Source organism: Vanacampus margaritifer, chromosome 6, assembly GCF_051991255.1.
Source record: "Vanacampus margaritifer isolate UIUO_Vmar chromosome 6, RoL_Vmar_1.0, whole genome shotgun sequence".
NCBI lineage: Eukaryota > Metazoa > Chordata > Actinopteri > Syngnathiformes > Syngnathidae > Vanacampus > Vanacampus margaritifer.
The window spans coordinates 6,860,712-6,879,968 of NC_135437.1; the positions used below are offsets into that span (position 1 = coordinate 6,860,712).

The 19,257-nt window shown below is 39.8% G+C and overlaps 1 protein-coding gene across 3 annotated transcripts in view; it reads left to right on the plus strand.

Annotated features, from left to right (window-relative positions):
- Window positions 1–19,257, plus strand: part of LOC144054191 (polypeptide N-acetylgalactosaminyltransferase 18-like) — a 107,731-nt gene that overhangs the window by 86,276 nt on the left and 2,198 nt on the right. For all 3 annotated transcript variants that reach the window (XM_077569387.1, XM_077569386.1, XM_077569388.1), the window contains 2 exons: window positions 135–230; window positions 9,108–9,272. In XM_077569387.1, the coding sequence (XP_077425513.1) occupies window positions 135–230; window positions 9,108–9,272 (261 nt within the window). The remainder of the gene's footprint in view (window positions 1–134; window positions 231–9,107; window positions 9,273–19,257) is intronic.

A 19,257-nucleotide genomic window follows, 5' to 3' on the forward strand; every position in this document is an offset into this window, starting at 1 on the left:
TCTCCTGTCTGCATGTCTCTGCCATTCAGATACTTGTTACAACTATCTACTTGTTGTCTAATTATTACAATTGACATTTTCTTTTGTTTTAATATTAGCTGTCTTTTTTTTGTATCTCCTTTTGACTTTCACAGTTGAAGAATAGTTTAAGAAATGACCTGTGTTTGGACCAAGGACCCGACACTGACAACATACCCATCATGTATCTTTGTCATGGTATGACAGCACAGGTTAGTAACTTGTCATTTCACTCCCTTACCCTTCATTCTGTCAGTCTAAACACACCATAAACAAAACAAACATTAGAAACTAAGGGCTGTATTTTTATGATCAGAGCAAGTCTAGCTTGAGGTGTGGTCTAGACTGGGTTAGGGATTTTTGCCGATGCATGCAGAATTGATTCGCACCTTTCTACGTGACCTGCAGTGACTTTATATGCAATTGTGTCATGAGAATCACTCAACTTGAGTTCGGTCTGACCTCATCATTAGGTCGATGCAGTCCTCGATCTGCTTGTTTGGGAATTTGGTTCATGTCTCTGCGCTGTACTGGACGTTCCAGTGTACTGATGGTAAAGAAGATAAGCTGCTGGGTGCTCCTGCTGTAACCAAGTCTAAGTATTGACACAGGTAGTGAAAAGTGATTTTGGTGAATTTATTCAAGGTGCAGGCAGAAAGATTCTCATTGAACCCTCTGAATAATTGCAGAAATCATCCGCAACCCTTGGGAGGATTAAGCAGTTAAGAAAATGAATGGATGGATGGATATTATTTTCATCTTTATTGTGTATTTTTAAAATCATCCCACTGGCTGCAGCACAGCTGTGGAGGGCAAGTATACATGGGGGCTACGTTCTATCGGGGTGGAACGAGGTCTCTAAGTTCCCACTTTACAGATATGTGAGTTTCCTGGCTTTACATCATTTACAGCTTATAAATGTGCTTTGTGCGCTTCGACCTTCTGGATGGTCTCCAATAAATCAGATTCTCCATTTGCTATGTCAAGGACTGTGCGCTTCTCGCACACCGATTTCAAAGGGAATGAAAGGAGCCTTTTCTATTGGCGGTGAATCAAGTCAGCCATGTCCACACACACACAATGGTGCGTGCGTCTGTGAAAATACTAAAACAAAGTCTAGTCCTGGTTATGCAGCGTGAGAAGAATCACAACATGCGGTATCTCACAAGAGGACATTCACAAAAGTGAGTACACCCCTCACATTTCTGCAGATATTTAATGATTGTCAAGGTTGGCCTATAAGCCAGAGAATAAACCCCCACATGATGTGAAGGTTCGAGAGCCGAGGCACAGCCTTTATTCCGACAAAGTTGCACAAGCAAAGCACAAGGAAACAATAAATAATAACTTAAACAACAGTAACAAAAGGTCGGCACGAGGATTCCATTTTCTTTAACACCACATCTCTCACACTTATTAGAATCCCTTTTCCCAAATTTGTACATTATATAATTTAGTCCCGTATGACCAACCCTGAGTCTCGTGATGATAACATCCTTTATTCTATTCCTTTCCTTAATTATTTTCAACATCACAGATTTTTTAATATTATAATATTGCCTTGCTTTCCTTTCCTTTACCCATCTTTTTCTTTTGCCATATGTCTAACCGTTTCCCCTAATGATGCTTTTAACCTTTCCTTTTCCCCAATGCTACTGCATCCGTTAATATTTGTTCCAAGTGCTCTTTTTGCCAGAGCATCTGCCACCTCATTTTCCTTCACCTCCGTGTGTGTGTGACCTTACCGTAAACCACGCCCACATGACCTAGTAAACCAATCAAGACGCAAGACTTCATATCTGCGTCGGCACGCGTGTTTTGCTGTGGAGAAACAAAGCAATCCGACTCCCGGTGGTGCATTAAACGCTGTAGTCGCGGCTTGTGTAAGAGTGACAACCGTTATCGCGATTGACTAACCGGCGTCCTGCTGTAGTCACAGCTTGTGTAAGAGAGATAACCGTTATCCCGATCGACTGGAAGGAGGTGTACACCAGACCCTCAAACAAACAAACAACTACGAAAAATGTCTGCGCTGGATCAAACTTTGTGGAAGAGCACACAACCAGTTGAATTCCTCCAAAATTACCATGTTGTACTACATTGTTGTTTTTAGCCAAAGGCTAACGATAGCTCCGGGTATCTAACCTTCCACGCTAACGTTTGATGGCTTACTATTTAAAATTAATGCCAACAAAACATTAAAACTATGAGGTAATATAAAAACGTACCCTGTTTGACAGGAACAATGTCCAAAAACTTTGGTTTGTGAGTCAGGCTTCTTTTTTTTTACTTCTGTGGCAGCAGGCAGTGACATGTATTTCCTTTGTTTTTGGGCAAAATTGCATGGTGAGGGAGTGAAGATTACCCTTTACTAAAAAATGTAAAGCCCCTCTGCTTGCTTCGAAGAGAAATATCTGCGTCCTGAAAATACCCAACCGAAAAATCACAAGGAACTTTGCCATTACTGTGGATGCACTTGACCAGTAAATGTCGTAGGGCGTTGCTCGTCACATTTAGTGGGCGGGGAGGGGCGTGCCACGGTACGGTCAATTGGTCCTCTATGCCACCCCTGTGAATCCTGAACAAACTACTCCTCTCTGATAATTCCCATTTCTTGTGAACTCTCCACCATAGAAATTGAATCTGTTCATGTCACCACCCTTCTCCACCCGTTGTAGACAAATAATTGCTGCCACTAATTCTGTTAAATGATCTGATAGACATGTTGGCATTCTAACACGAAATTCTGGAATAAACAGCCCTACAACCACATTCTCGCCATGCATTCTTCGAACCCTTATTGTCAATCAATATGTACTTTCTATGTACTCTTTTGTTTTCAACCCCATGCCACTCACTCTTTACCCAAACACTTTGTATTCATATCTATGTTTGCCTCTGGATACATCCATGGAGGAATTCTACGCACAGGACTGAATTCTGAGATCTCAAACACATCGATTCCATACATTTTATCCCATTAATTCGCTGTCCATCCAGATTCCAAACCCATTCCTCCGGAATTTCGCATATTCCCAACAACTCTGAATAACTTACAGGATTATTTTCTTTTGTTCCTTTAAAGGATAGCTCTTTGTAAAACTGTAATAATGTAACAGTTTTAGTACAGTAAGTGAAGTACTCCATTTACCAAATGGAAGTCGTCTAAGCCAATGGCAAGTTCTCGTATTGTAGTAGAAACTTCCAATTCAATGATTCGACTCTCCAATAACTGTTTTTCTGCGGTTCACATTTCCTGCACTCCATTGCTCTCCCGGGTCCCCTGTTGTCATCCACTCATCTAGATTAACCTCTTTATTATGTGCAATCAATTTTATGGCTGGTGTGTATGCGCTTGTTTTGTCTTCTCATGACTAGGCAGATGGGCGGTGGGATGTGCCAATTATAAGCTTTTACACTGGCATCGCCTACTGTCGTAAAAAGCTCACTGGAGCCCACACACTATCATCATTTTCAAATCTAGGTAGGAAACAAGTGGGTGTCAGAATTTGTCTTTGAACTGAAAACCACAGCTGCCCCTCTAAATCTTTATTGGATTATATCATTAAGTGGAATGTTGTCATAAAGCGTCATGTGCAACCATGCAGAATTTTTTTTTCCTAAATACATCAGTGAATGTGTGTGGTACTCATGAAAAAAAAACATGGCACTTTGGCAGCCCACTTGTGTCATGAGCAAGGCCAGGCCGCTAAGCCAACCTTCCTTATTCATGGCTGCTGCCTGCAGGGACGTTTTAGTCTGGCCTCAATCATTTTTCCTTTTGGAAGTTTACATTGCATTGTGTGTGAATGGACAGTGGATGGATAGAATCGCAATCTGCCAACCAAACGTGTCTTGCTCCAAATACAAACACATCATCCGCACCACACCGCATGCATCCGTGCAAACTACATCGACTATTAAACGCAATCGCACCACCCGAAAATGCTCACCCCGCGTTTGGTGTTTAATGTAGCATTAGCCAGCATATCTGCATTGTGGACGCATTTCAATTTCTATTGTGCTTTGTTAGAATGCCAATGCTAAATAAATATTTTATAATAATATTGTAATTTAAATGAATCATAATAAATGCAATGATAGTAAAAATTGGCATATTTTTTTCCAGCTTTTCTGTTTTCGGCCAAGCGTTTCTTATTTTCAGTTTTCGGTTTCAGCCCCAAAAATTTAATTTTGGTGCATCCCTAATCCCAATACAGGTAATCTTATATCCTGATAACAAAATACTGTATAGCAATATTAAGTATTTTTCCTTAAAATTTCATGAAATAAATGGTAATTTGATATTGTATTGTTTCCATTTATTCATAAAATACATATTTTGTATAGGACACAATAAAATGAATGAAAGAATCCAGTGGCCAAATGAATAAAGCAATACATTATATGGGTTAGGGTTAGGGTTAGTTAAGTAGTAGTAGTAGGTAGTAGTAGTTTCACATCAGTGAAATTATTGATATGATGAATGTATTTTTTTCTGTTTTTGTGTTTCTTACCAATTCCATTTAAGTTATATTAAGCATTGTAAGATAGATAGATAGATAGATAGTGAAGGAATATTAAATTACTATATTAAGTGTAATCTTTGCGTGTCCAAAATAATTGTATTCAGGATCTGATGAAGAAGTTTTCCTGCAAGAATTTATTTAGAGGCCTCTAAAGACACAGTCAGAATATCACATCAGAATGCAACGTGATGATTCCAAGTGTGTGACAATTTACAGAACATCGACTCATTTATACAAAAAAGATAAAAGGTTCCTCCTCCTGGCTCTTGATTGAACAAAGGGCAGACATGTCATCTCCTAGTGACCAAATGTTGATGTTATTAGCAAGCAGACGTGATGTTATTAGTAAACAGACATTACATACAGTTCCCCTTCTTGACTGGGGGAGAAATGCAATTAGGATCTAACCCCAGACTTTTAGTCTCTAATGCCAAAAGGCTCTAAATAACATCATGCACATTCCTATCTTCAATAGCTTTGAGGGTGAGAGGATAAAATAAAGTTCACAAAATCATTACTCCACTGTATTATTTTAAACACTCATGATTATATCACATTGATATGCCTATAAGTAAATTCAGAAACAGTAAAACATCAAATTGAAAATATTAAATGTCTTCAATAGATAGATAGATAGATAGATAGATAGATAGATAGATAGATAGATAGATAGATAGATAGATAGATAGATAGATAGATTAGATGTACAGTAATACCTAAATGCCAACAAAATCAGCGTTAAAAGCTTTCCTCTTCCTGTGTCAGTAAAAGCATACATGTGTCTGCTGAGAATGCTGTTTAACACAACCGTGTGCTAATCCTCCTATTAGAGCTTTTAAGGCACTGTGACAGGAAAATAGATAGCATTTTAAAGCCTTCTGTGAGCACTTTAGCAGCAGTCTACTGGCACATGTAATGCATATTGCTCTTATTTGTGTATATGCTCAGAGAAACAAATGACGTACGCAACACATTCAAATGGATGCACTCAGACACACAGCTGTCTGAAATGTTGTCTTTGTGAGTGTTTTAAGGAGCAGCTTAGAAGCCTTTTGTGTGGCTGCTTCACAGCGTGATAATGGCTCCTTCCGGGAATGCCCTGTTCCTGCAAGACACTCATCAGTCCTATCTAAAACGTGTGCACTCGCTCCTCTGAAAACACACAGAGCAGAGGGTCGGTGCACTAAACCAGTGCTGATTGCACTGAACAATCTGCTCCTTGGCTGTCTCTTGTGTTTCTCCTTGATCTCAGTTTTTGTGAGGATTGGATGTCAGCGCTCATCCTCCTTATCCTCATGTCAGGTTCCAGAGGATTTTTCACTGTTCTGTCAGGCTCAGGCAAATGTATGTCTGGGTTTTGGATTTGAAGTACTTGCGCTGTGTTTGATTTGCATCACTAGACCTTTAGAAGGTTTCAAAACTAGGCCAACCACTGAATTCATTAGTGTGTCCTTGTGTTTTTTCAGGTATGCAAATGTTTGCAACCAGGATGTACATTTATTTCCCTGACCTCTCTTTTTTCTTATTCAGGTTCTGCCTCTGGAAAATGTTTCTCTTGTTTTCCTCAGCTTTCCTGCTTTATTAGGCCAATTAACAGTAATGTTTGTTTTTTGGGGACATTGGAAGTCATGATACTAATTGTAACCTTGGCAAATATTTTTTAAGTAAGAAAAGCAAGTTATTTATAGAGCTCTACCATGTTAATATTGGCATTTGTGTAAAGGAACTGAAGGTGCTTAAATGTATAGATAACGTATATGAAAAGCTCCAGAATTATTGTCACAAAAGATACATTTCAACTACAAACTACACATTTGCTCTTCGAAATAATCCTTATGGAGTCTAATGAACTTTTCTAACCTTACCTGCCATGCCGTCATGCACTCCTGGAGGATTTCTTCAGGGACACATCTTATGCATACATGCACATATTGATCTGATATACATGAACAAAAGAGAAAAACATAGAAATCAAGGACACTATTATGAAAATGGTCAATGTTCATAGAAATGTATTTTCTATACAGCGTAGCATCCAATGTCAAGCATCAATTTGGCACTCAAACATTATTTTTAGGGGGAGAAAAAAAATCTACATTGTGCCTAACCTCAGGCAAGACGAAAGCTTCAGCTTACCTCAGCTGGTGTCGTGCCAACCCAAAGGTTGCTGCAAGATTTACATTCCCCTGTGACCATGACAAAGTATCTTTGAACAAGATACTGAATCCCCACTTGCCCCTCATGCTAGATTCTCAGAATGTGGATGAGATCTTAACTTTCCCTTCATTCCAACATAGTCCATTAATCATTTGCTGAATGAGGTGACATTAAGAGCTTTGGTTCCCAAAAGGTTTAATAGCATTATGTGATGACCATTTACCCTTTACCCCAGCTTAGAGAGCATGTAAGGGATTTACTTCATTAACTCCAAGTGTAACGTATTGCTATAAAGTCCCTGTAAAGTGAAAATAAAAACATCTTGTGACGGGAAGACCACAGACGTTTTTCACAACCGGGCCAAATTTGAATGATTACAGAAATCGCAAATTTTATAAAATGAGGTTTCAAAATGGTGAAAAATCAAGGCGTTCTCTTCACTCTCAGAACTGAATGTGCTAAAACCACACACACTCCATTATCAACTGTCAATCAAATACCACAAAGTCCAGCATCCTAAGCATCTCAATTCTCAACATGTTTGAGAATATCCCACAGTCGTCACGTGGCTTTTCATGCACAAGCTAACAGGCTCCTCGGAAACCACCGAACGGCACCGTCGTCTCCTCGCAAGGTGTTGTGTCGCTGTGTAGATCCATATATCTGAGACATGTCATGGAGATTCCAATGTTAATTAAACCTGATGGTCGGCAGCACATGCCATTCAACCTGTTGCTCACACTCCATGGCAGACATTTTGGCATATACTTTCTGTTACTTATTTACCGGCAATGTTTTACGTTGCAATATATAACAGTAGCCCGAAAAAACAAAATACATAATCCTTGGGAATTTAAATAACAACACGAGCTGTTTTACAAATTTTGGCATCCAGGGAAGCTTCAAGATGTAGACATACTGTAGCTAGCTAGCTAACTGTATGCCAGAGTGGTGTAAATCTGCCAAGCAATTATATCGACGTAACTCGCAATTCTTCCTAATGTACTCACTAATAGAATGGCTTCTATTAGTGCTCAAGTTATTAAATAGTGGAGGAGTGACGACTCGTACGTGGCACTTGGGCTCCATTTTAGCTACGCCAGGAAAGAAACAGTTTAACGCTATAACTCCACAACTGAGTATTTCATCGTTCTCACTCTTTGCACGTGTTTTCAGCAGTTGTCTTCAAACATGTTTGCTCTGCTTATTCTGTTCGGAGTCACTCGGAAGCGCTCATAATTTCTAGCGGATTTAATTTCAGTTTAATTTCAGTTGGTGACTGCCCACTGTACATCCGCCAATGTGCTGCAACAAAAAACTATGACCCTTCCTTGTGTTATCTGGAAGCAATGTTTTGAGGCCTGAAATATATTGTGCTGGTTTTATTTGTTTGTTTGTTTGTTTTAAATACAAACAACATGACGTGATTATCAAGGTAAAAGAGAATTGTGTATAATACAGACAGGAATCAGACAATAATAAAGAAGAAAGTGTAGATATTTGAGTGTGGCTATTGGCAGTGATAGCATTATTAATTTACTGCACTTGTGCATTTCGGTGACCGAGACTCTCCATGCTTCACGTTTTAGCTACTTACCTCATAAGTCAGGGTGGTATTTTTATAAATTATTGGCCAATCAAAAGTGCAGAGAATGGCTTGCTCTTGCCGTTTTTTGGGGGGTCTCCCGAAGAGTCACTATTTTGAAGGTACAAGGTTTGGGCACAACGTCAGCAACATGAAATTATTAATTTTGTTACGTATTATTATAAAACAAAATATACTGTATTGGTAGTGTATGCCAGTTGGATTTCACCTCATATCCGGATACATTTATTGTCTGTTTAGATCACTAATATAAATTCCGGAAGGTTTGTTCATTATGTTACCAGTTCAGCTTAATTAGAGGAAAACTACTTTAGGCAGCTGTAACACATTATTACACAAGTCACACTTTTTATGCAAAACAAGTGAAAAGAAAGTATCTGCTGCTGATGAATGTGCCGTGGAGTCCGTCGACAGTCTTATTTATGCCTTGGGAAATGAATGAAAACACTAGAAATGTCAAGAAACAGTGAATGTAGAAAAATGTGCGTCACTCAGAGAGCAACCAGTTTGTTCCAATAAAGACGTATTAAAGAAAGCTTCTGACAGGCAGGCAAATATACCGTATTAAGACAGCAGCTCTTAAAAAGCCACAGATGAGCAGTAAGCAAGCAGGTATTTGAAGCTGCTGATATTCCTGGAGCCCAAATAACCTCTCCAAGTAAGACCCTCCATAGGATTGTTGCATAATTAATAAAGCTGTATTTCAGCAGTCTCTTTCTAATCTCACAAGAAAAACAACAACCTTTTTCCAGTTCTGCTCCTGTAATATGTTGTTTATGTTTTCTGTTTCCACGTAGAATGTGTATTACACCAGTTCCCAGCAACTTCACCTGGGAGTGTTGAGTCCAACCATTGATGATGACGACAACAAGTGTCTGGTGGATGTGAACAGCAAACCCCGACTGCTGGAATGCACATACGCAGCCACCAAGCACATGAAGCTTACCTGGACTTTCACTCCGGTAAAGACTCGTTTCATTTCAATTTCACTTTTTTGTATTTAACCATAAAAAGCTGCCAGTGCAAACAGCTTTTGAATAATAATTTGAATAATTTTGAGTGGCAGCAGCCTCTAAAAGAGTTAAGGTTTTTTTTAGTCAAGGCAACAATCAAAGATGTCTGACCCTGACCTGAAGTTTGAGGAAGTTCAAGTCAACGGTCAGGTGACTAGGCTGCTTGCTTTTGTTCTGTCAGGTGCAGTATCTGGAGCAACATTAACTTTACTTATTTAATACATTTAATCAAAAAGACAGGGAAGATGAAGATAAGTTTTCATAATTAACTAAGAACAGCAATAGAAGAAAAGGTAAAAGTAGTGCATTCAAAGTGTTATTTTTGTTTTTGGGTTATTTGTCATTTTCAGCTACTTTAATTGTGTACCTGCTAAGCAGATATTCTTTTGCAGTGACTGCATACTCTCATCTGACATTTTCCTAGTTGTGTTTCAGCCTACTGTCTTTCCGAATAAGCCGTCATAATGTGACTGTTAAATGGTTGAATTGGATTGGTGCTTCTTTCTTTTGAGTGTATGACTTCTGTTTGCGAGTACAAATCGTATTTTTAAACTGTTACTGTACACTGTAAAAATTATAACCCCGCTTAAACTAAATAAAAAAAATGTCTAGATATCACATTTAAAATGTTTTACTTCACAGAAACAAAATTGAGTGGCTGATCATTTCATTTCAATAATTCTTTCTATTTTTTGCTATTTTTTGCTTTGATCCAAATTATTTTCTTAACATTTTAGTTCCCGAACCAAACTAATTACTTTTAACTGAATTAACATATTCACTTTGACACCAATTAATTAATTTATGTATAACCAAATAATATTTCTCAAATTTTCTAAAGTTAAAGGACCACTGATTGTCACGCCCATCTAAGTGGGGTGAAATTTATTTGCTGCATTTGACCCATCCCCTGAGGGAGCAGTGAGAAGCAGCAGCGGCTTGCGCTCAAGGATCATTGGGTCATCTCACCCCTCAACTCCAACCCATAATGCTGTGTCAAGAAGGGAGGCAAACAGGCCCTATTTTTGTCCGTTTTTGGTATGCCCCAGCCAGGGATTGAATCCACGACCTCCTAGTCTCAGGTCAGACACTCTACCACTAGGCCACTGAGCTGGGTTTTTATATTTGGCTAAAAGAATAATTTATATTGTCCATCTTATAAACTCGATGCGAAAAGACACTTGGCCAACAGAGTATACACAAAATATATTTATTAATCTTAAAACATGAGCCATATGCAACATATGAACTAGAGATAAGGTGAGTATGGAGAGAGAAAAGGAGAAAGAAGATGATGGATAAGGCAGAATATCCCATTTATAAAATCCCATGGGCAGTCGAAAGATGTCAGACAACAACAACTAAACATATTGTCTAACAAGCAAATGAGCCCAGACAAACACACGTGGTAACAGCCCTACACAATCCGAGGTGTGATTAAACAATATCAAACATTTTCAATATCAAACCAAATTCAAAACACTCACTCAACATAGCATAGCCTTAAATGGAAAAAATCTACACAACAATTCCATGGTGGTACTAATGTGCTGTCGTTTTCAATGCACATGCACAAGTCCATTTGACTCAAACTAAATATATTACCTGGAGGGCCTGAAGAAGAAAAAAAATCATTGGAAAAAAATCGAAAACTTTATTTTGGGTGCTTTGGGCGTACAAATCAAAATAGATGTCTGTCAATGCAAAATAAATGGTTCTAACAATCAAATCAATAACTTTATCCTGTTTTGAATGGAAATTATTACTTTCAATGAACAACTGCATTTAACAATTTTTACAGTGTACTTGTATTCAGGTGAACAAAGAAGTTATGCACAAATGTGTATTTCTATGTTTTAAATTTATTCCTATCGGTATTTGGAACTGTACAAGACAAACTGCATCTGTACTCATCAAGCTTAGGGTGTATATTTCAAAATATGACAGATGGAAAGATGAGTGATGTTCAGAGTTGGGGAAAGTAAAAACCCTGCCACAGATTGGCTTGAGCCACAGGTTTTACTACTTGACTGGCAGGTAAACAAACTCATAGAAGCACCTGTTGAGTAGAAGCATCTATGGCTGAAGTCAAACTGCTTCCGGGTTTGTTCTCTCTGGACCTGGATTCCCCAACCCTGGTAATGTTACACACCAAATGTGTGCATTTGTATCTTCATTCATGTGAGTATTTTTGCCATTTATGATTCTGAGCCTCCCACAGATGTTGAGTGCTCGTTTCCCTCTTTATTTGGGAACACATGGAGGAGATCTGTCCTCCAATTAGCATCAAGAAAAATCAACATTGTCACTTCATATTAGTATCAGAAGTCGAATAGTTGAAACCCGTTGGGCATTATAGCCTGTTGGGCGTTAGGAACGCAATTAACAACAGTGAATTCATGTTACAATTCCTTGTAAGAGGAAAAACAAGTTGTATGTTGTTTGACTTTTAAGAAGATTTCTTTGGATGATGATTTGAAATACTGTATGTACTTTGTAATGTAATGGTGATAATACTATTGTATTTTCTTCATTAAATAATAATGAAAAATTACAAAAATATTGCAAATAATACAGTTGAACCCCACACATTTGTGGTTCAGCAATCTTCAAATTCACGCAGATGCCAATTATTTTATTTTTTTCCATTACATTATTTGCTTTATCAGCAGAAAAACCCGCCCACTCACTATTTTCTATGAATTTGGTTAATAAGTCCGAAAATTATTATTTTACGTTTGTGGCAAAATACTGTTTATTTATTATGTTCTATGTACTATGTAACCCCAGAACCATTCTGGGGTTCCATTGAGAATGAGAGAAGAAAGTTACACAGCAAAATTACCAGTGTTTAGATTGACACTGAGAGTGTTAAATCTAACACTAGAAAAGTGTTTATATGTGTCCACTCCAAGGAGTGTAAATCTTTTCTAAGTATTACTTTTTTCACACTTAACCAATGTTACTCGAACACTGTATTGTGTTCAAATCTACACAGTTTTCCCCCACACTTAAACAGTGTTACTCCAACACTGTATTGTGTTAAAAATCTACACTGGTAAACACTGAGTAGTTTTGAAAGTACTTCACACTGGTGTCAGTGTTAAACATTTAATTCTGCCAAACTACACTTAACACTTAAAAATTTAACTCAAACTACACTTTACTCTGGTAAACGGTACTTCATTTATATAGCACTTTTTCTCCTTACAAGGCTATAACTGATGACACAGCATCAGGAGCAACTGGGGATTCAGTATTCTGCTCAAACTAAGCAACCCACAACATTTTTACATGATTCCTATGGTAATATTTATATCAAAATTAACTGAAATGGAAAATTATCATTTTGCTATTATAGCCCTTACTCAATATACTTGAAGTGTTTTGCTGTAGATGAGCACCGGTGTGAGAAAGAGCCAACATAGCAAAGGCCAAAGCCTTTCATGTGGAGCAGGCAGGAAGTATTGGTGAATTATTAATATGTAGATCTCTTACAATATTGAACTGAGCTCAACTTGAGAGATCAGCTATCAATAGAGAGTAAGCATAAGTTTGTATATTCTTAGAAAGGACCTTTTGACGTAAAAGGGGATTTACATTAGCCTTTATTGGCATATATGCTGCTTTAGAGTTAATTTTTCCTGTTATAAAATGATAATAATAATTGTCAAATAAATGGTCACTGACCTTATCGCCCGTTGCAGATGTTCCCAGCCAGGTTGCAAAGTTTTAACATTCTAGACATTCCAAACAGAATCATAAGCTCAATGCAAAATCATGATACAGCACAAACAACGAAAAGTATTTTCCCATCACATGTTCTGTTTTCATCGTGTAGATATGTTACACTATACAGTCGATGCATTTTTACAATGACTTGATGACTGACCACGCAACTGACAGATTGCCAGCCAGACAGCAGTCTTTTTTTTGTGCGTGATGGCTTTTCTGGCTGACTGTCTGTCTGAACCTCTGATTAACTGGTGCTCCCGCCTTAATAGCGCGGAATCAATAGTGCATTCCAACTGTGCACTTTGCAGAATGACAGGTGGGCTCACTGAACTGAGGACAAAGGTCTGGACAAATGCCAAGTGTGTGTGTGTGTGTGTGTGTGTGTGTGTGTGTGTGTGTGTGTGTGTGTGTGTGTGTGCGTGCGTGCGTGCGTGCGTGCGTGCGTGCGTGTGCGTGTGCGTGTGCGTGTGCGTGTGCGTGTGTGTGTGTGTGTGTGTGTGTGTTTATATAACCCAAGTATTTTTGTGTTTTCTTTCTCTCTCCCAGGAAGCAGGCTTGGCTCTGGTTTTAGATTTTGAGTGATCCATGGCTTTGTCTTTGAGTGAATAACTTTCTATCATTATAATGTTTTGTCTAAATGTTAAGACTACTACAGCATTTCTGGGTTGAATGCCTTACAAATAAAATGATGCACCATAAACCATGTGTGATAATGACTCAATGGATGAACACATGACTGCGTGTGTATAATAGCAATTCTAAAATCCCTACAAGATGAACCGGTTTGTCACTTGCATCACATTTGTGCTATAAAGGGACAGTTCCAAAAATACTACAAGATTAAATTACTGTCATTTGCTTATCTTGTGAAGTTGTTGCGAAGCATGTTAATTAGTGGGTATGCTTTGTAAATGATGTGATTTCAAACAATCCTTACTTTGTACAGTATACCAAGACTGAGCTACGATACGATACGATACGATATACTTTTATTTTCCCCGTGGGGAACTTTTTCCTGGACTCCGTCCAGCTGCAGTTTACAGTAAAGAGAAAACAACAGAATAGAAAGAGATAAAATAAAAATTAAATAAATAAGAAGTGCAGCAATAAGTAGAAGACTTCCCAGAAGTCTTCACAGAAGTGTACATGTGTAGAGAAGTACATACATGAGGACTGCACACACCCATACACACACACACACACTCCTATATATATACAGTATATATATACACATGAGTATTTACAGCACGGTTGCATATATTACACACACACAACATTGCACCATATATCTTATTGCACTGGGTTAATGTCGGTTGTTAAGCAGTTTGATGGATGTCGACAGGAATGAGTTCTTGTAGCGGTTCAGCCTGGTTCTGGGTGCCCCTGAATCTCCTGCCGGAAGGCAGTAGCTGGAGCTCATGATGCACAATGTGAGTCGGGTCAGTAATAATTTTCTGTGCCAGTCTGGTGACGGACTGCTCATAAAGCATCTGTAGGGAAGGACAATTCCCGACCCCCATGATCTTCATGGCAGTCCGCACCAGACCGGCAATCTGTGACCTTGACTGCACAGTCAGGTTGCCGTACCAGGCCGCAATGCCGTATCTGATGATACTTTCCAATGCAGCCCGGTAGAACAACAGCATGATCCTCTGCTCCACTCCATAGACCCTAAGTCTGCGTAGGAAATACATAGCTACTGCAATGTTTCCCAACTGTACCCCGAGGGCAGTCCTTCTCAAATAAGGACGTGCAATACCAAGGAAGGGGGGTGGAGGGCTATGGCCTCAGAGAACATACCAAGAGGGGAGCAATGAACTGCAGGCTGAACATAGTTGAAGATGAGGATTTCATTGAGGTGTTGCAAACAGCCTCCACTGACCCATCATACAAGCCACTGTACAGGACTAAAATCAGCAAGATGTATGACAGTGAAAATAAAAACAAACTTGATATTTTGGTATATGACTGGACCTCAATTGGCAACCACACGGATCCGGCGGCATGGGCGGGCATTGGGGGGCCGTGCCCGCACTGGCTGTTTTTTGGTGTCGCCAACCATATATTCTTCTTCCTATCAGTCATGTAAACTTGCACCTTCTGTTTCAAGTAACGCACGGCGTGCCAGCCAACCACATACCTCCTTTCAGGTTTGGCTTTGATTGACAGCTAAAGGTAGCCAATGACAATCGGGATCGGGATGGGCAGATGGGTGAGGGGAGACGCGCATCAGACAAATCTACATACTCTAGACAAAACTAATTACCATCACCATTAACAAGTTAATTTGTGTTATCATTTAAATGGTGCTTCTACCTGATCCCTTTAGCGCTCTATGTACCGCAAAAGCAGCACAAAGGTCCGTGTCCATTGTGGTCTGTGGGAAAAGCTCAGTAGACCAGGAGATTGATTCTCTCTGCTTTCTCTGTCTATATGTGTGTGTAGTGTGAACGTTGTGAGTCTGCAAGCTATCCCACCTGCACAGGCCTTCAATATGTTGGATTCCCTGCAAAGGACATGGGAATCAATAGCTTTTGCAGAGCTGGGCTGTTGTACTGATTCAGGGGCAACTTCTAAAGCACAGCTTTCCAAAGTCTGGCTCAAAGATCAATTTTACAGGCCCCTGACACATTTTAAATGTAATACGCGCATTGAACTTTTGCGTGTCTGCATTCTGTTTTAACACCTTTCAATTGTTTGTAAGGGATTATATGATGACATAAGGCCTAACAAATGTCTTCTTTAATCAATCTTGATTTAAAATGTAGCTTTGTTAATTCTAAAAACAAATCTCAATTCTTATTACGCTGATGAACACAGATAATTCAATTACAGCAGAAAATGGTGTAAATCTCAGATTTAAAAAACATAACATACTAGCAGTCTTCGGCTGTTTATTAGTGTAGTTGTTGTTTTCATTGGAGTTTAACGGTTTTGCGTCACACTGAGAGTTTGTTCCTAATACTGCTTCCCTTAATGACATGAGTGAGTCCAAATGATGGCAGCTCTCTTAATGATGCCGAGCAGCTTGACACTATTGCAAACTACAGCCAAAATAATAAACGTGGTGTTCAATTGAATAGAATTGCATTTTTAAAGGCAATGTTTTTCATACAGCTCTTGTATTATAAAGCAGTACATCGTGCAATTGTCATATTGTTTTGGCTTGTGTGTGTAATAATTAGGGGTGTCAGGCGATTACATTTTTTTAATCGGAATTAATTGCATGACTTCAATAATTAACTCATTATGAATCACAGATTTTAGACCTGTTCTAAATGTACAATAAAATATTATAATAGTCTTCATACTCTTGTTAACATAAAAATAGAAAATGTTAAACTAATAGAAATATGACTGCACATGGATACAGTAATTTCATAATATTCATAAAACTGAGTTAAAATTAAAAAGATGTACTGTAAAAAAACAAGTGTGATATTTTGTGATATTTGTGTTGGTAATTTTTTTGCCACTGGATGGCATAATCGCATTTGTAAGACGGTGACAACTCAGTGCATTTTTCTTTTCATATTAAGATCTAATCTTTAACATGAAGTAAATTCTTTTTTTTTTTTTCTTTTTCTCGGGGAGAGCTCAGTATTGATCATTTGACATGTCATCATCATTGTTCTCCTTTTTTTTTTTTTTTGTATGTGTGTGTGTGTGTGTGTGTGCGTGCGTGCGTGCGTGCGTGCGTGCGTGTAAAAAAAAAAAAAGAATTCCCATACCGTTCACCTAAACCGAATACTTCAAAATCCAGCCAGAGTCGTGGGGCCGCCAGGAGACCCGAAGAGGGACCAAAGAAAAGAAAGAAAAAGCGAAGCCCAGCACCGACCAGACACCACCCACCGGGCCACTAACCAGAGTCCTTCACCAACCCTAGAGACATCTAAATTCCAACAAACCTCAAGGGCCCAAAGGAGAAACTGAGGAAAGGTAGAAAGGACAGACGAAGTAGAGTGAGATCCACAGACACCAGCCTCCACCGAATCAATGACCTGAGGGAGAAACAAATTGTGTCTGAGTTTCGGTAGATGCTGGTGTGGTGGATCTGGCATGCATGAAAATCTCCACCAAAGAGGGGAGCCGTCGACCCCCGCCAGGACAGAGCAAGCGCAACACCTCAGGGCCCCCCAGGCCGCGGCAGCGCCAAAGGACGACCCCCGGGCCCCGCAGGGGCCACCGGCCGGAGAGCAAACCCAGGAGCAGGAGCGCCCCCCACCCCAACGCGGCCCGCGCCCCCAACCCAACGCAGCAGGACGGGGCACTGCAGGCCCACCAGGCACCCCACCGGCCCACAACCCCCACCCCCGCCAGCACTGCTCCATACTGCGGCCTGCCCCAACCGATGCCCCCCCCCCCCCCAGTTGTGTGGTGCATTAAAATTGGAGGGGAGCTGCAGGGCGGAGACGGTGTCTCCACCCTACTCCACTCCCCCCCAAAGTGTGTTATGTGCCCTAAAATGTATTGTGCAAAACTAGTGCAGTGAGTTAAGAGGAGCGACCAGCTGGGCACCCCCCAACCGGGCGGGGGGGGGGGGGGGGGGGCGCACCCGCCCACCAATGCCCCACCCACCCCACCGGGACCACAGCGGGGTTGCCGGGGCCCGCCCTAAGTGCCCACCGGAGCGGGGCGGGCACAACACCGATCCCGCCCACTCTCCCGGCCCCCGGAGCGCCGAGACCCGGGCCACGGATGGAACCCCTGGCCTAGGGGAGGGGGAGGCGGGCGGACAGGGGAGGGGGAGGGGACGGGGGAAGGAGATGACAGGAAGGGCAGGAGGCAGCGGCAGGGCCTCAACATGAAGTAAATTCTGCAAAATCTCTGTAAAATACAGCTTGAACCCAGGCTCCACAAATATATGCATTATTATTACATTTGTTACTGCTAAATTTTGACGTGGACGTGTCTGCTGCGTTGCGACTGGAATTCCCAGAGTAAAGGCATTCCAAATAAGGTCATTAATCGTACGTTTACAAATTTTGTGGCATTAAAGGAATTTTAAATTAACTCAAAATTGACACACTCATTTTGACACCCCAAGTAATACTATGTAATTAATTATAATTTCTTTGACCACATTGACTGATTGGCATGTTCATAAACAAGACGATGATGAATGCTGAATTGGCCAGCAGCCGACAACTTTTCTGGATGCAACCCTAGATGGAATAAATTTGGACATCCCTGTAATGTCGAACATATTGATTTAAAAGTGATGCTGAAGCACACGAGACGCTTGATGTTAATAGACTTAGTCTGCTCTCCTGGGACATTGTAAACTCATTAGAACATGTTCCTGTTCCTAACTCTCACCAAGGAACTCTGGGTGCCATGTTAATGCTCAAGGCTCTGTCATGTAGCAAACAAACAAACATGTAGTCATGGTCTCATACACACAATGGAACTGTGGCGACTCAAATTGAATTAGGGTGAAGCAAGCCTTTTATTCAATGTGGCATTGGTTTAAACAAGCTTAGAACGCAGACATATTTTTACATTCATGCTATGTCTGTGCTTCTCCCAGTCCACATTAAGAATGATTTATTGGAAGCATCAGAGCAACAGCATTACGAAACCTCTAATAAAATAAAGTAGTCAGTAGTGCATATTAAACAGCAAATACATGAGAGCAACATTTGTAAAACTTGCACAGTAGCCAATCATTCAATCTTGCAATAGATGTGATGAAATGTGTTTACTGTTTTTGCAAGAAATACAGGACGGAAAGAGGGATTTGTTTTTTTGTCTGATGTATTATAAAAGAACGCTAGCAAGGATAACAGTAATTCATCGCCAAATGATGAACAAAGAAAGAACACTGTGTTTCCTGTCATTATCTTCACATGTGGCAGGTAGCTATAATAATGTAGTTTAACTGTATGTATGGAGTCAAACGATGGATTGATTGAAACAATGTACAAATATAATCCTATTTAAAAAGATGTATAAAGAGATTATTTCAATATATACAGGAATGGGAGGCATGGGGGTGTTTACTGGTAATTTATTTTGTTAATGATTTATCATTACATTCTTTATATGTATTTATATATGTTGTATGAAAATATCAGGAACACAGACTGCAAACTGTTATATTAATACTTATTTGGAATTAATTTAGGTCTTAAGGTAAAGACGAGTGATAATGCCATTGAATAAGTCCAGTCAAGTCCAGTTAATCACTACATTGATT